This window comes from Carassius carassius, chromosome 16 (assembly GCF_963082965.1).
Source record: "Carassius carassius chromosome 16, fCarCar2.1, whole genome shotgun sequence".
Classification (NCBI taxonomy): Eukaryota; Metazoa; Chordata; class Actinopteri; order Cypriniformes; family Cyprinidae; genus Carassius; species Carassius carassius.
In genome coordinates this window covers 14,220,434-14,234,672 of record NC_081770.1, presented here as the reverse complement: position 1 = coordinate 14,234,672, position 14,239 = coordinate 14,220,434, and the positions used below count along the sequence as shown (strand labels likewise).

Here is a 14,239-nt window from a genome sequence, read left to right as displayed (position 1 = left end):
GCTGGCTCCGTTGTCTACACAGACCAACATAGCGGACATGCCGGCTTCTGAAACCTCCATAATGACTTTGCTTTACCACCTCTCAGACCCCTCCATCCACCCTGGCAACCAGTTACAGTCACTGTCAACCAATGCCCCAGACCACTGCATGATACAAAGGACATGCTGCGTGCATAGAACAACATTGTGGGTTGTGCACCGTCTGACATCACAATGCCAGGGCTTGTAATGCCACGGAGCAAAAGGAGGAAAATGCCAATATATTTTCCATGACGCAGCATGTGCTGCACCACGCAGCACCAGAGCCACTGACAAGACACTGAAGCAAGCGTCATGCCAGCAGCAAGATGTGGCAAAACATGGGCCAGGACGAGCTAAACCCAGTCGCCGCTCACGAAGCAAAGAGACTGCCCTGTCCAACCAAAGACAGCACTTGCTTGTTTCTTCCTCCCCTTTCTCTCTCTCTCTTTCTCTCTCCCTGTTATCTGTACCAGGATGCTGCTGTGGTTTGCCGTGCTGTGCTGTCAGCCAAAGAGAGGACAGCTGCCACCAAGAGAACCACTGAGACTCCTGATCACCGACAACAGGGCACACTACCCCAGCACTGTAACCCAATACAGCTGGACAGGGGAGATGGAGAGAGGACTCCCTCACTCACACTGAGGCTGATGTCAAACACATGTTCAGCCAACATGAGAAAGTGACTGTTACACAAATGGAGTTAAGTAGACACCACCACCGCTCCAAACAGTTACCGGGAGCTTTGCAGACCGCTGTTTACTGTCTTCCAGAATGACTTCACCCACCTCAGCTGTTTACAGCGTTAACAACAGACATTCTGGGGGAGGTTAGCTCCTCCAATGACAGCCTAACCACGGGTAAAACCCCACCATACATGATACCCTTAAGCCGTGTGCTAACTGTGCTGGCTTACGCCATCACCACGCCAGCTGACCTGCTACAAACACACCTGGCCAACTCTCTGGATAGCGCCATCCTACTGCATGTCAACCCCAAACAGAGAGAAATGAATGTGCTCCTGAACCAACCCATCAGCGAGTCAAGCCAAGTCTACAGACTTAAAGACATTGTCAGTGTCAGTCTGTGGAAAAGCAACACCCACACCAAGACACACATTCCAGATGTGGTGGCCTACCACGACAGCGACACACAGCTGTACCTGGCCCCAAACCTGCACATGTGTACTTTGACCAAAGACATTCATTATCTCTGCCTTAGCAAACCCTTCCTCAGACACAACACTGAAGGAATCTGCGGGTTGCAACCCCTGGTCAGCGACACACGCTGCCCTGCCGAAGCCAAGCCTCGTACACAAGTCACAGAAATGCAAGCAGAGATTGTAGGTGACAGATGGCTCTCCTGTGCGCACAGCTCAACACTCCTGTGCGCACAGCTACACTGACCTATGACCAGCATGACACTGCCACCCGTGTCAACCTGCTTGACCAAGTAATGAAAGGTGCCACCCAACACATTGACATTACTCCCGTCGACACAGCCCTCCAAGCACTGTCTCGACAGCCTGTTCTGAACCCGTCATCTGCGGTCCGAGCCTGGACTGCTGCCGACACTGCACGGTGCATCTCCACTGTCATTGGTCACACCCTGACCCTTGGCGTGACCTTCATCCTATACAGGAGACTCAACGAGACGCAAACCTCTACAGCCAAACTCACGACAGCCGTGGCTGGAGGTCTCCGATGGAATCCCTGGAAAGGGGGTGCCAAGTCAAAGACAACACCGAACCTCATCAAGCTGAATCCTCAGCTCCAGGAACCACCTGCCATCATGATCCACCTGCTACATGACCATCATGATTCACTTGTCATCTGCCCATCCTGATGATTGCCGTCCGATGATGTCCACACAGGGACTTCATCCGACGGAAAGGGGGGATGTAGCGGATATGCTTGTCATCGATTCATGGGTTCTGAACTAATGAATCACGGTTCGTTGAATCTAAAACAATGCAAACCTAACACTTGTAGATTTTGAATTCAGGCATATAAAATGAAACCTTTGTAAACTAAATGCCTGGCCTGGCGCCAGCCTGGCTGGATTTAAATTATTTATGACAAGAAATTCCAGAGTCACGTGAGCAGCCTCAAAGGAGAAACGAAAAACCCACATTCCTAAACACGCACACACAAACTCTTCTTTAAGCTCTCTATGTAAGTCCTTAATAATATGTATTTTGAATATGTTTGTGCGTTGCATAAAATGGTAAATCCTTGTTATGTGAGGAGTATAAGTTGCTAACTTATAAATTGGAAATGTTTCTCCTAATTTTAATGTTCTCAAATAGAACCAGGAGTTGTAACCCTACCCCCTTAGCAGCTCATAAAACTTTATGATCCCACTGGCAAACAGGACAGGAAAAAGCCAGCTCACTGGCATCTTCTCTCAATGTATCCTAAACTATTACCTTTTCTCGATGTATTCTAAATGTATTAAGTATTGCTTTTTGGTGCATTAGATGTTTTCCATAATCAAAAATTGGACAATCCACAATATTACCGTGTGTTAATCTTTAAATGTGTGTAATTCTGCATTTGAATGTAACGTCGTGTTTCTATATATATGTACTGTTTGGTGTTTTTGCAATTGAAATGTTGTGACCCAACTATCCACCTATATGCAAGGTGTGTAAAATGTATTAATCTGGAATTACGAACTTGCTGGAATATCACTACTGAAATGTTATAAGCCAGAACTTATTAGAGTGGGTGTTTCCCCGGAGACAAAGGAACTTTATCCCGCTTCAGATCGCGGACGTTCATTGGTTGTTCACACGAACAGAGGCATGAACCAGTCGAGCTATAAAGGACTGACCCAGGAAGTTCCTCTCTCTCTTAGTGCTCTCTTCGCTTCCCCTCTTCTGACCCTGCTCGTCCTTCTTCATGGCCTTGATCCGCTCTCCTATCGCCGTCCCTCTCAGCACAAGGACAGCCGTTCTCATGGCTCCTTCGGGAGCTTTCATTTCATCGTATTTTGTTTCTTTTCCGTACTAAGTTTATTCACCTATTCGCCTCTCCACACAAGGAAAACGAATTCTGAAACATTGCTTTGTTGGACCTTTCAAATATCGCGCGATTCCGCAGCAACCCCCGGAAGACACGAAAGAACAGAACCACGCTCACGCTGTTCACACGCACGCTGGTCTCAAAAGACCACGCTCACGCACGCTGGACCCATGCAAGTATCATTCTCTATGGAGAATTTAAATGCTGCTTAAAGTTTGTCTATGATTTGATTCGTTGTTGTCTTTCAAGGGTTACTGTCTGTGAGTTTGCATAACTGAGCTTATTCTGTAATCACGCTCTCTCTCGTCCTCTCTCATTCATTCATTCTCTCTCTCTCTCTCTCTCTCTCTCTCTCTCTCTCTCTCTCTCTCTATCTCTCCCTCATTTGGATTCCGTTATGTCTTGTACAAAGGTTTCTGTCTGTATTGTCGTATGCGTATTTACTCTGTGTGATTTGTAGTTTGATATGTATTATTAGTTGCCTAAGCGCTCACATTACGAGTCAATGAAATGTCTGATCTTTAGCTACATGCTCTTTACTTTTAGTAACGAAATTTTATAATGATAGGATAATGTTTTAATGGCCAGAGAATATTTTTCCTTGAATTATAAGAAGTGATAATTTTATTGAAAATTGTTAATCTTACGGCCATTTGCTGGACAAACCACTGTTTGATTTTCGGTAATTTACAGTAAGAGATATCACTATAATTGATATGAAGAATGGAATATTGACATATTAATGAGTAAATTACAGTGCCTTGTAATGAGTTTTGATATATGCAATTGAGCTATTTTTCATCTTCAATAATTTTAATGTAACTGTCATATGAGATATATATATTAATCATATATTATTATGTACAACCCAGTGCGGCCCTCTCTTCCTCCAGACTTCAGACCTTGATTTCCAAATTAAATGTTAAATTTTCTTTCATCTGAAAAGAGGACTGTGGACCACTGAGCAACAGTCCAGTTCTTTTTCTCCTTACCCCAGGAGAAATGCTTCTGACGTATTTCTAGTTCAGGAGAAGCTTGGTTCTAGGTATGTGACAGCTGTAGCTCTTTTCCTGAAGACGTCTGAGTGTGGTGATTCTTGTTGCGCTGACTCCGGCTTCAGTCCACTCCTCGTGAAGGTCTCCCAAGTTCTTGAATCAGCTTTTCCTGACAATCCTCCCAAGGCTGTGGTCATATCTGTTGCTTGTGCACCTTTTCCTACCACACTTTTTCCTTCCAGTCAACTTTCTATGAATATATTTTGATACAGCACTCTGTGAACAGCCAGCCCTTTCAGCAATGACCTTCTGTGGCTTACCCTCCTTGTGGAGGATGTTGATGATCGTCTTGTGGACAACTGTCAAGTCAGTAGTCTTTCCCATAATTGTGGTTGCATGTTCTAAACAAGTCCAGGAGCTACCAAGTATTTATACTCAAAATTAATCAAACTAATCAAGCTCAAAATGAAATATAATTTTTTTGAGATACTTTTTTATTTTCCTAAGCTGTAAGTCATAACCATCAGAATTAAAACAAAAAACACCTGAAATATTTCACTTTGTGTGCAATGAATCTAGAATACAAGAAAGTTTGCTTTTTTAATTAAATTGCAAAAAATGAAAAAACTTTTCCATGATATTCAAATTTGTTTAGATGCACCTGTATTTGTATAAAAGTGCAGAGAACAACAAACACATCTTACCGAATTTTGAGCTCTGTTTGTAGTAAATATTGCATTAGTATACTCCACCTCTTCCACAGTAGTCTGAGCTGTTTAGTAAAATTACATTTAAAACATAGAAAATAATAATAAAAACATTTCTGTTGAATATATAGGTAATACTTGCTTTCTTGTACAGCTTTTTTGTGGCTCCTGTGGCGACATAATATCCACACAGCTAAAACTGAGATTGCTAACAGCAGCAGAAATACAGCAGCAATTATACCTTTGAAAGGCACATGAGGACCATCTGCAATGAATAAGCCAAAATCAGTCATTACTGTAAATTAATCTCACCAGACTTCAATCAAGATGAAATACTACCAGATTTAATTGGGGTAAATATTATAAAAAGATGCACCTAAAAGTTGATATTTGAAGTTGATGACTGAAGTTAATGATTAATTAATCTGTCAAATATTTACGTAATGTATATTTTTATTTCCTGTATTAAAAACTTTTATCATGTTTTTATAATTTATAGATAAATAATATAGATCATAACAGTAATTAATGTGCTAAGATACAGCACAGACACAAATATGTGACAATGTGAATCATTTAGAGATAAACCGTCACAACAATAGTTTGCTGAAAAAACCCCAGTGCTGACGTACCTGAACACGTCTGACAGAGATCAGTGTTGTTGAGGTGTGTGGTTCGGTTGATGAATGAATAAGCAACAACACAACTGTAGGAATCATCCAGACACTCAATCTCCAGAGGTAGAGAGAGACTGATGCTGAGATCAGAGACACTGATGCTGGACAATAAACTGTTTCCTTTGTACCAGGAGAGAGTCACAGCACTCACATTCACAGCTGAACACAGCAGTGAACAATTAGACACTGAAGATCTTCCAGACACTGATGGGTTTTGAGGAGAATCACTGATGACTGGAACAGTAAGAAGAGCTAAGGAACATGAAGAAAAGATAAATATTTTTAAAACAATCAATTATTGAAAGAGATGTGTGTAAAGATACTCAGTCATAGATCTAAAAATAATTTATCTCCAGACGGCCCAGTTTAATCTTTTTGAGATTTATTTTTGGCATTTTTATTTTAACAGGAGAGCAGAAAGGAAATGAAGCAGGAGTGAGAGAGAGAGGGATCAGAAAAGGTCCTCAAGCCGGGATTCAAACTCGGGACGTAAGGCTATCAGTGCAGACCAGATTGAAATATAATACAAAATCCCTTTCAATATGATTTCTTAAGTTTACTCACCATAGACAGCAAGATTGAAGCTCTTGCGTTTGACATGTACATCCATGGTCTGTAGTTTATAAAGTCCAGAGTGTAATTTGGTGATGTTTGTGATGGTCAGAGATCCTGTCTGCTCATCTATCTTTAGTCTGTCTCTGAATCTCTCATTATTCTCTTTATTATCATATATAGAGATGATCTGTTTATAGATTTCAGCGATACGAGTCTCTGAACTTTGATATCTAAATGACCACAGTATCAGATCATCTCTCTGTATTTCAGTAACATCAGTGTTTAAAGTGACAGAATCTCCCTCCAGCACTGATATCACTCTTTCATCTGAATAATCTCCAGATACACCTGGAACAAAACAGACAACAACAACAAATCACAGATTTTCATCTTAATTTTCAAAGTTTATTTGGACAAAAGACAAAATAAATCACCACTATAATTGTTTTTTTTAATTAAAGCATTTTAAGTACACTCTCAGAAAATAAAGTACATAATTGAACCTTTAGGGGTACAATGGCTTATCACTGGGCCTGGGGCATAATCGTTGACTATAATGATATATATATATTAGTGGTGGGCATAGATTAATCTTTTTAATCTAGATTAATCTCACTGTGATCTTGAAATTAATCTAGATTAATCTAGATTAGTCTAGATTAAAATGGCTCATTCGAATTCTGCCGAAGGCATTCAGAATATGTGTGATACCCAAATAAAATTGACAAACAGTAAAGCTTTGAGAAAGGGTTTATCAAGCTAGGTGGTGCATTAGAAAAGGGGCTCATCTCCTGTTTCCAAAATGCATCGCAAAGTGCTTGAAAAAGCTGTAAACTAATTCCACATTGCACAAGGTGCAAACAACCTTACGCCTGTTTCACACCAATGTTTAAGTTTTTTTTTTTCAAGTTTGTAGGTGTCAAGGTACAGAAACCAAATAATTAAATGTAAAATAGCACTGGATAGTCTTCAATGTAAAAATTAAATATACAATCAAACCAAAATTCAGACACCTTCAACATTTCTCACATTATTACAGTTTTGCTATATATATAAAAAATTATACCTGGTGTCTGAATAATTTTTGGTTTGACTGTTAAAACTACAAAGTAATTCAGTCAAGAGCAGTGAGTGATTTTCATTTTCTTGGATTAACATTACTGCAGCCAGTAGCTAAATTAGGCGCGGCCACTTTAAGAGACGATGAACAGATCCAATATAATACACATCCCATTTTTTCCCTCAACTGTTTACTTTCACTTAAGAAATAACTGACAGTTTTTTTTAGCATAATTTCCAAGGTGGATATTTTGACCTATTTTGTATGTATTTGTCGGCACAAGAGCAAAAATAAGCAAATTCGATGTTCAAGTGTTTTTAGACGCCTTTCTTTTCGCAGATGAGAGCTCGGTTCAGTGTCGCTGTCTGTGATACGTGGCTCTCTCTCTCTCCGCAACGAACACAGCGCGCGAGTAACCAGCTACTCTGTTCAGCTTTTCCACGTCTTGTATTTGGATGCTTTAATGTTTAAATCGACAAGCAGTGAGGCGTAAAAACATGAAAATGTTTAAAATATCAAGGTGAAAGTCATCGTAGCTCGCCTAGACCCAGCTCCCAACCCAACTTTGAGAATAGATTAACGGCGATATTTTTTTTATCGCCCGATAAGAGTCTCGCGTTAACGCAGCACGTTAACGCCGATAACGGCCCACCACTTATATATATATATATATATATATATATATATATATAGATATATATATATATATATATTATATATATTAGGGCTGGTAATTTAACATGATAATTTGATTCATTAATTATGGAGAAAATAACGCGTTAGGGCCGTTTCATAGTCAACGCATCTGTACGCATACGCGTCCCCGAGGCTACGCATCGTTACGCTTCGGCCGCCATTATGCGCGGGTGCGTAGCCAAATGTGTCTTCCTAGTTTTTGATACGCGACGCGCCGATGCACGCAATACTATGCATTGTCGGTGGGGGCGACATTGCAAGTATTGTACATTAATTCAAGTATATTGTGTTAACAGAAGAAGAAGGTTTGAATACAATGGCGGGCGAAGAGGAAAAAATATGCGAACTTAACGGCCCTATCTCTGCGTTGCCTTTGTTGCCGCCGATGTAAAATCAGCAACAGAATACACTCCTCTTCAGTTGCCATTGTGATCTGAATATCAGGTGACCCGACTCTACTAATATCCCCCGACTCTACTACCCCCTGTTGCATGAGCGGTGTATTGCATACACGCATCGCCCGTGACACTTGCGTCCACTGTTTAGACTATGAAAGGGAGCGCGTCACTCGCGTTGCTTGCTCGCGTTTCTCACGTTGACTATGTAACGGCCCTTAAAGTTATTAGCGCATTTAACGCACTTGCCCCTCCGGGTTGGCCATTTCATACAGTCGAGTGATGACTATTATGAGGAAGAGCAACAACTTACTTCATGATGGAGACTAGAGAATATCCCTAAAATTCAAGATATGGGCAAAATGCCAGTGTTTGAAATTTTGGCTCATATTTACATCACATAGTGAAGAAATATCACACGAGCTGTAGGCTAAGTGCAATAGGTGATGCTCATCTTACAACAGTTCATTAAGAAGTTAATGTTGTGTTATTTTAGAGACAATGTTGTTAGTTTTGCTCAATTTTGCCAACCAGAAGATAAAGACAAATCAGAACTGTTCATCCCTGAGCAATCTACAGCGCCATTTAATTTCTTATTCCACTTCTGAACGAATTTGGTGAACCATTCTGCGCGTTGAACCATTGCATTGGCCATAGTCATGTTTGCTTTGAAGTAGCGCTGCACAGAGTGATCGGTTTACGACATCAAAGCACCGCGAGAGCGATTCAAAAGCACAAGAAGTCGTCTGCTCTTTCTAAGCTCTTGCGGTTCTTTGATGTCACACACCGATCGGTCTGATAGTGATGATCCATTTCAAGTTGAACAAGCCTAATGATTCAATAAACCAATCATAAAGAACCATTTACTTCACTCCTGAATGAATCAGCCATTTGAACGAATCAAACGAATGAATAAATAACTTGATGACTTAATCATTGAAACATTTACCACCAGCTACTGGCAGTTTTAGTTTATTATTTTAGAGTATCTTTTCATTAAAGAAAAAAAATTCTTATTTTCATAGTAATAATAATAAAATTAAGAAAATAAATTTTAAAGTTATAGTTTACCCAACCAAAAATGACAATTCTGTCATAATTTACTCACATGGTCCAAAAGAGTATATGTAATAAATTTCATCAAACTAAATATTTCTTGCTGAACTTACTTTTTGTAATCTCTGTTTGTTGTTTGCACAACAATGATTTTAAATGATCTTTTCAGAGTCATTTCTCCAAATTTGATGTGCGAAAATTTTTGATCACTTACCAGCCCTAATACGTATATATATATATATATATATATATATAAAATCAATATTTATTAAATCCTTTTTATTTTCACATTTTACATTTCATTTTAAACACAATGTCTAACTGTGACATATAAAAGATCATCAACTGAGTAAGTGTCATTTGCCTGAAAGTCCATTTCATCTCGACGTTGGTTACTTCTATGCCTGCTTCTGATATGTTTTGAAGGACCTCCTCGGTTGAAAGCCCTGTAAAAACCATGAGTAACCATGCTATGACTTCGTCTCTGAAAAAAAGGAAGACCACGAACTGGACGTTCTTTTAAATTGAGATTTAAGCTGCCAATCAGGGCTAGCTCTTGATATTGTACCTTAACCTTTAAAAAAAAAACGGTACAAATATGTACCTTGCTTGGGAACATACAGTATGTGTACCTTTCTGACCCTCAAAAAGGTACATATATGTACCTTGAGGTCCAATAATAAGCCCTATGCGGTACGTTAGTGTAGATTGTACCTTGGGGTAGAAATGGACTCCTACTGTACCCCTATTTCTGACAGTGTACAGTACATCAATGCTAAAAATACAGCAAAAGCGTCAAATTTCTGCCATTAGGACATACTTAATATTTAGAAATATCGGGGTAAGATTCCTCCCTGGGGCAAGATATTTTTCATTCTTTCTTTGGACAATAAAATAAGACTCTTGGGTAAGAAGGGACCCTCAGAGTTGACACAGAAGCCCCACTGAATGTGGGAGATTGTTACTAGTGTTATTATTTTTAAATTTGGTATTTATTGTAATTAATGGGGTTATTATTCAATATTTCCATAAATTAGATATAAATTTCAAACATCTTCCTTTTGGATATAAAGTGTTGCTTTTATGACAAATCTTTTATAAGACATTGCCATTTAAATGTGTAAATATTCATATACCTGTATGTCATAGAATAAATGAAACTTTCAGATGAATCTGGATGACAGCAAATTTGATTAAACAAAAAATGTAAGACAACTGAATTTTATTTATTTATTTTTGCAGTGCATCTTCAACCATTTAAACATGCTATAGGTTATAGGTCTGCTAACTTAAGCAAAGTCACTGTTCTCACGCTCCCATGCCACATCCTTTTATTTATTTTTTTACGCAGTAAAAAAGCACTATCAAACGAAAGCAAGAGAACCCTCTTTAATAACATATTGGCAAAACTGATCTCGGAAACTAACAACACAAGGTGTAGGATGCAAATAAGAGATGAATTGTGCATGCAGTGTAGAGAGATTCACTGATAACGGAACTTTTTGAGATCAGGAAGTGACAGATTGTTTAGTAAAGGAAGCTTTTCTACGCTTTCTAGGCTGCAATCCGTTCAGAAAACAAAAAATAATAGTTATAATAATAATAATACGTTTTGTTGTTGGTAGCTACATACTTTATAGACACGCAGGCAAGGTGTGCATTAAGCACATTGCTTGTAATATCTATAGATTTGATAGATTAATAGAAAAATATCAGAATCTTTGTATCAAAATATTTTTGAAAGGTAGTTGCAGTTATTTAATGACTTTTAATTCTTGCAATTCTCTCACTGTAAAATGTTGGTTTTGCAATATTGCAACAGTTTTTGGAATAATTTTATGATAAAAACACAGTTGTCTACTAGTCATCATGACTATATCTAATTGCAAAAAGGCAAAAAGAAAACCCTAGCACCAACCTACCCAAGTTAGACAGCCCTTTAGGAGCTGTCTGAACAGCACTAAATATGCATGCAAGACTGAGAACAAGCCATTAAAAATATAGAACTTACCACTGAAAAGCAATAAGACCAATAAGACCATCTTCTTTAACACCTCAAACGCAACATTTTCACAACACCTGACTGATTTGTGAATTGCCATGTGTAGTCCACACGCTTCTTCTAGCTTCTTCTAGCACACCAGACCACAAGCAGTGGTGTACATTTCGTCTAAGAGTGAGGGGCTTTGAAATATGTACCTCCTCTCACTAGGTGTGTGTGTGCAGGTGCAAACTGTGTGCTGTGCACTCGCAAAGAGAAAACAATCACTTCATCTGATGTTTAAGTGAATTATATAGCCAATAGGAAAGCATTTAGACCAAAGCACTTACTGTGAGGCAAGAGAGAGGGAGATTTAAATTGTTTCTAAACACATTTTTGTCCATTTTGCGTTTGTGTTGTTTTACCACTTTTTACAATTATTTGAAGTATAAAACATTATTTACAATATACAGCATGGTTTTTTAATCAGACTTTTTTGGGGTGTTGGGATGTCTTGTCTCAGATGAGGAGCCAGTTAACCATGCCATGTACCAGCTGGTAAAAAAAAATTGACTAAAACTTTAAAACTGTATATATATATATATATATATATATATATATATATATATATATATATATATATATATATATATATATATATATATATATATATATATATATATATACAGGTCCTTCTAAAAAAATTAGCATATTGTGATAAAGTTCATTATTTTCCATAATGTAATGATAAAAATTAAACTTTCATATATTTTAGATTCATTGCACACCAACTGAAATATTTCAGGTCTTTTATTGTTTTAATACTGATGATTTTGGCATACAGCTCATGAAAACCCAAAATTCCTATCTCAAAAAATTAGCATATCATGAAAAGGTTCTCTAAACGAGCTATTAACCTAATCATCTGAATCAACTAATTAACTCCAAACACCTGCAAAAGATTCCTGAGGCTTTTAAAAACTCCCAGCCTGGTTCATTAATCAAAACCGCAATCATGGGTAAGACTGCCGACCTGACTGCTGTCCAGAAGGCCATCATTGACACCCTCAAGTGAGCAGGGAAGACACAGAAAGAAATTTCTGAACAAACAGGCTGTTCCCAGAGTGCTGTATCAAGGCACCTCAGTGGGAAGTCTGAGGGAAGGAAAAAGTGTGGCAAAAAACGCTGCACAACGAGAAGAGGTGACCGGACCCTGAGGAAGATTGTGGAGAAGGACCAATTCCAGACCTTGGGGGACCTGCGGAAGCAGTGGACTGAGTCTGAAGTAGAAACATCCAGAGCCACCGTGCACAGGCGTGTGCAGGAAATGGGCTACAGAGAAGCAGCACTGGACTGTTGCTCAGTGGTCCAAAGTACTTTTTTCGGATGAAAGCAAATTTTGCATGTCATTCGGAAATCAAGGTGCCAGAGTCTGGAGGAAGACTGGGGAGAAGGAAATGCCAAAATGCCTGAAGTCCAGTGTCAAGTACCCACAGTCAGTGATGGTCTGGGGTGCCATGTCAGCTGCTGGTGTTGGTCCACTCTGTTTTATTAAGGGCAGGGTCAATGCAGCTAGTTATCAGGAGATTTTGGAGCACTTCATGCTTCCATCTGCTGAAAAGCTTTATGGAGATGAAGATTTCATTTTTCAGCACGACCTGGCACCTGCTCACAGTGCCAAAACCACTGGTAAATGGTTTACTGACCATGGTATTACTGTGCTCAATTGGCCTGCCAACTCTCCTGACCTGAACCCCATAGAGAATCGGTGGGATATTGTGAAGAGAAAGTTGAGAGACGCAAGACCCAACACTCTGGATGAGCTTAAGGCTGCTATCGAAGCATCCTGGGCCTCCATAACACCTCAGCAGTGCCACAGGCTGATTGCCTCCATGCCACGCAGCATTGAAGCAGTCATTTCTGCAAAAGGATTCCCGACCAAGTATTGAGTGCATAACTGAACATAATTATTGGAAGGTTGACTTTTTTTTGTCTTAAAAACACTTTTCTTTTATTGGTCGGATGAAATATGCTAATTTTTTGAGATAGGAATTTTGGGTTTTCATGAGCTGTATGCCAAAATCATCAGTATTAAAACAATAAAAGACCTGAAACATTTCAGTTGGTGTGCAATGAATCTAAAATATATGAAAGTTTAATTTTTATCATTACATTATGGAAAATAATTAACTTTATCACAATATGCAAATTTTTTGAGAAGGACCTGTATATATATATACAGTCGTGGCCAAAAGTTTTGAGAATTACATAAATATTGGAAATTGGAAAAGTTGCTGCTTAAGTTTTTATAATAGCAATTTGCAAATACTCCAGAATGTTATGAAGAGTGATCAGATGAATTGCATAGTCCTTCTTTGCCATGAAAATTAACTTAATCCCAAAAAAACCTTTTCACTGCATTTCATTGCTGTCATTAAAGGACCTGCTGAGATCATTTCAGTAATCGTCTTGTTAACTCAGGTGAGAATGTTGACGAGCACAAGGCTGGAGATCATTATGTCAGGCTGATTGGGTTAGAATGGCAGACTTGACGTTAAAAGGAGGGTGATGCTTGAAATCATTGTTGTTCCATTGTTAACCATGGTGACCTGCAAAGAAACGCATGCTGCCATCATTGCGTTGCATAAAAATGGCTTCACAGGCAAGGATATTGTGGCTACTAAGATTGCACCTAAATCAACAATTTATAGGATCATCAAGAACTTCAAGGAAAGAGGTTCAGTTCTTGTAAAGAAGGCTTCAGGGCGTCAAGAAAGTCCAGCAAGCGCCAGGATCGTCTCCTAAAGAGGATTCAGCTGCGGGATTGGAGTGCCACCAGTGCAGAGCTTGCTCAGGAATGGCAGCAGGCAGGTGTGAGCGCATCTGCACGCACAGTGAGGCCAAGACTTTTGGAAGATGGCCTGGTGTCAAGAAGGGCAGCAAAGAAGCCACTTCTCTCCAAAAAAAACATCAGGGATAGATTGATCTTCTGCAGAAAGTATAGTGAATGGACTGCTGAGGACTGGGGCAAAGTCATATTCTCTGATGAAGCCCCTTTCCAATTGTTTGGGGC

General features: G+C 39.2%; 2 protein-coding genes across 3 annotated transcripts in view; both read right to left on the bottom strand.

The window, feature by feature from the left end:
• Nucleotides 1–14,239, bottom strand: part of LOC132159624 (hepatic and glial cell adhesion molecule-like) — a 56,829-nt gene that overhangs the window by 26,258 nt on the left and 16,332 nt on the right. The window lies entirely within an intron of this gene.
• LOC132159265 (uncharacterized) lies at nucleotides 2,798–11,404 on the bottom strand. The gene is made up of 5 exons (XM_059568800.1): nucleotides 11,197–11,404; nucleotides 5,988–6,326; nucleotides 5,379–5,675; nucleotides 4,885–5,011; nucleotides 2,798–2,954 (listed from the first exon to the last, which is right to left on the bottom strand). The coding sequence occupies exons 1-5, from the start codon at nucleotides 11,285–11,287 to the stop codon at nucleotides 2,798–2,800; spliced, it is 1,011 nt and encodes a 336-aa protein (XP_059424783.1). The 5' UTR covers nucleotides 11,288–11,404.

Excerpts from the sequence above, each read along its gene's own strand:
- LOC132159265 (XM_059568800.1), bottom strand. The coding sequence starts at position 11,287 with ATGGCAATTCACAAATCAGTCAGGTGTTGTGAAAATGTTGCGTTTGAG. Across the intron at positions 6,327-11,196 it reads GGTCTTATTGCTTTTCAGTG|GTGTATCTGGAGATTATTCA; the intron begins GTAAGTTCTATA and ends GTTTTGTTCCAG. Across the intron at positions 5,676-5,987 it reads CTTCAATCTTGCTGTCTATG|CTCTTCTTACTGTTCCAGTC; the intron begins GTGAGTAAACTT and ends CATGTTCCTTAG.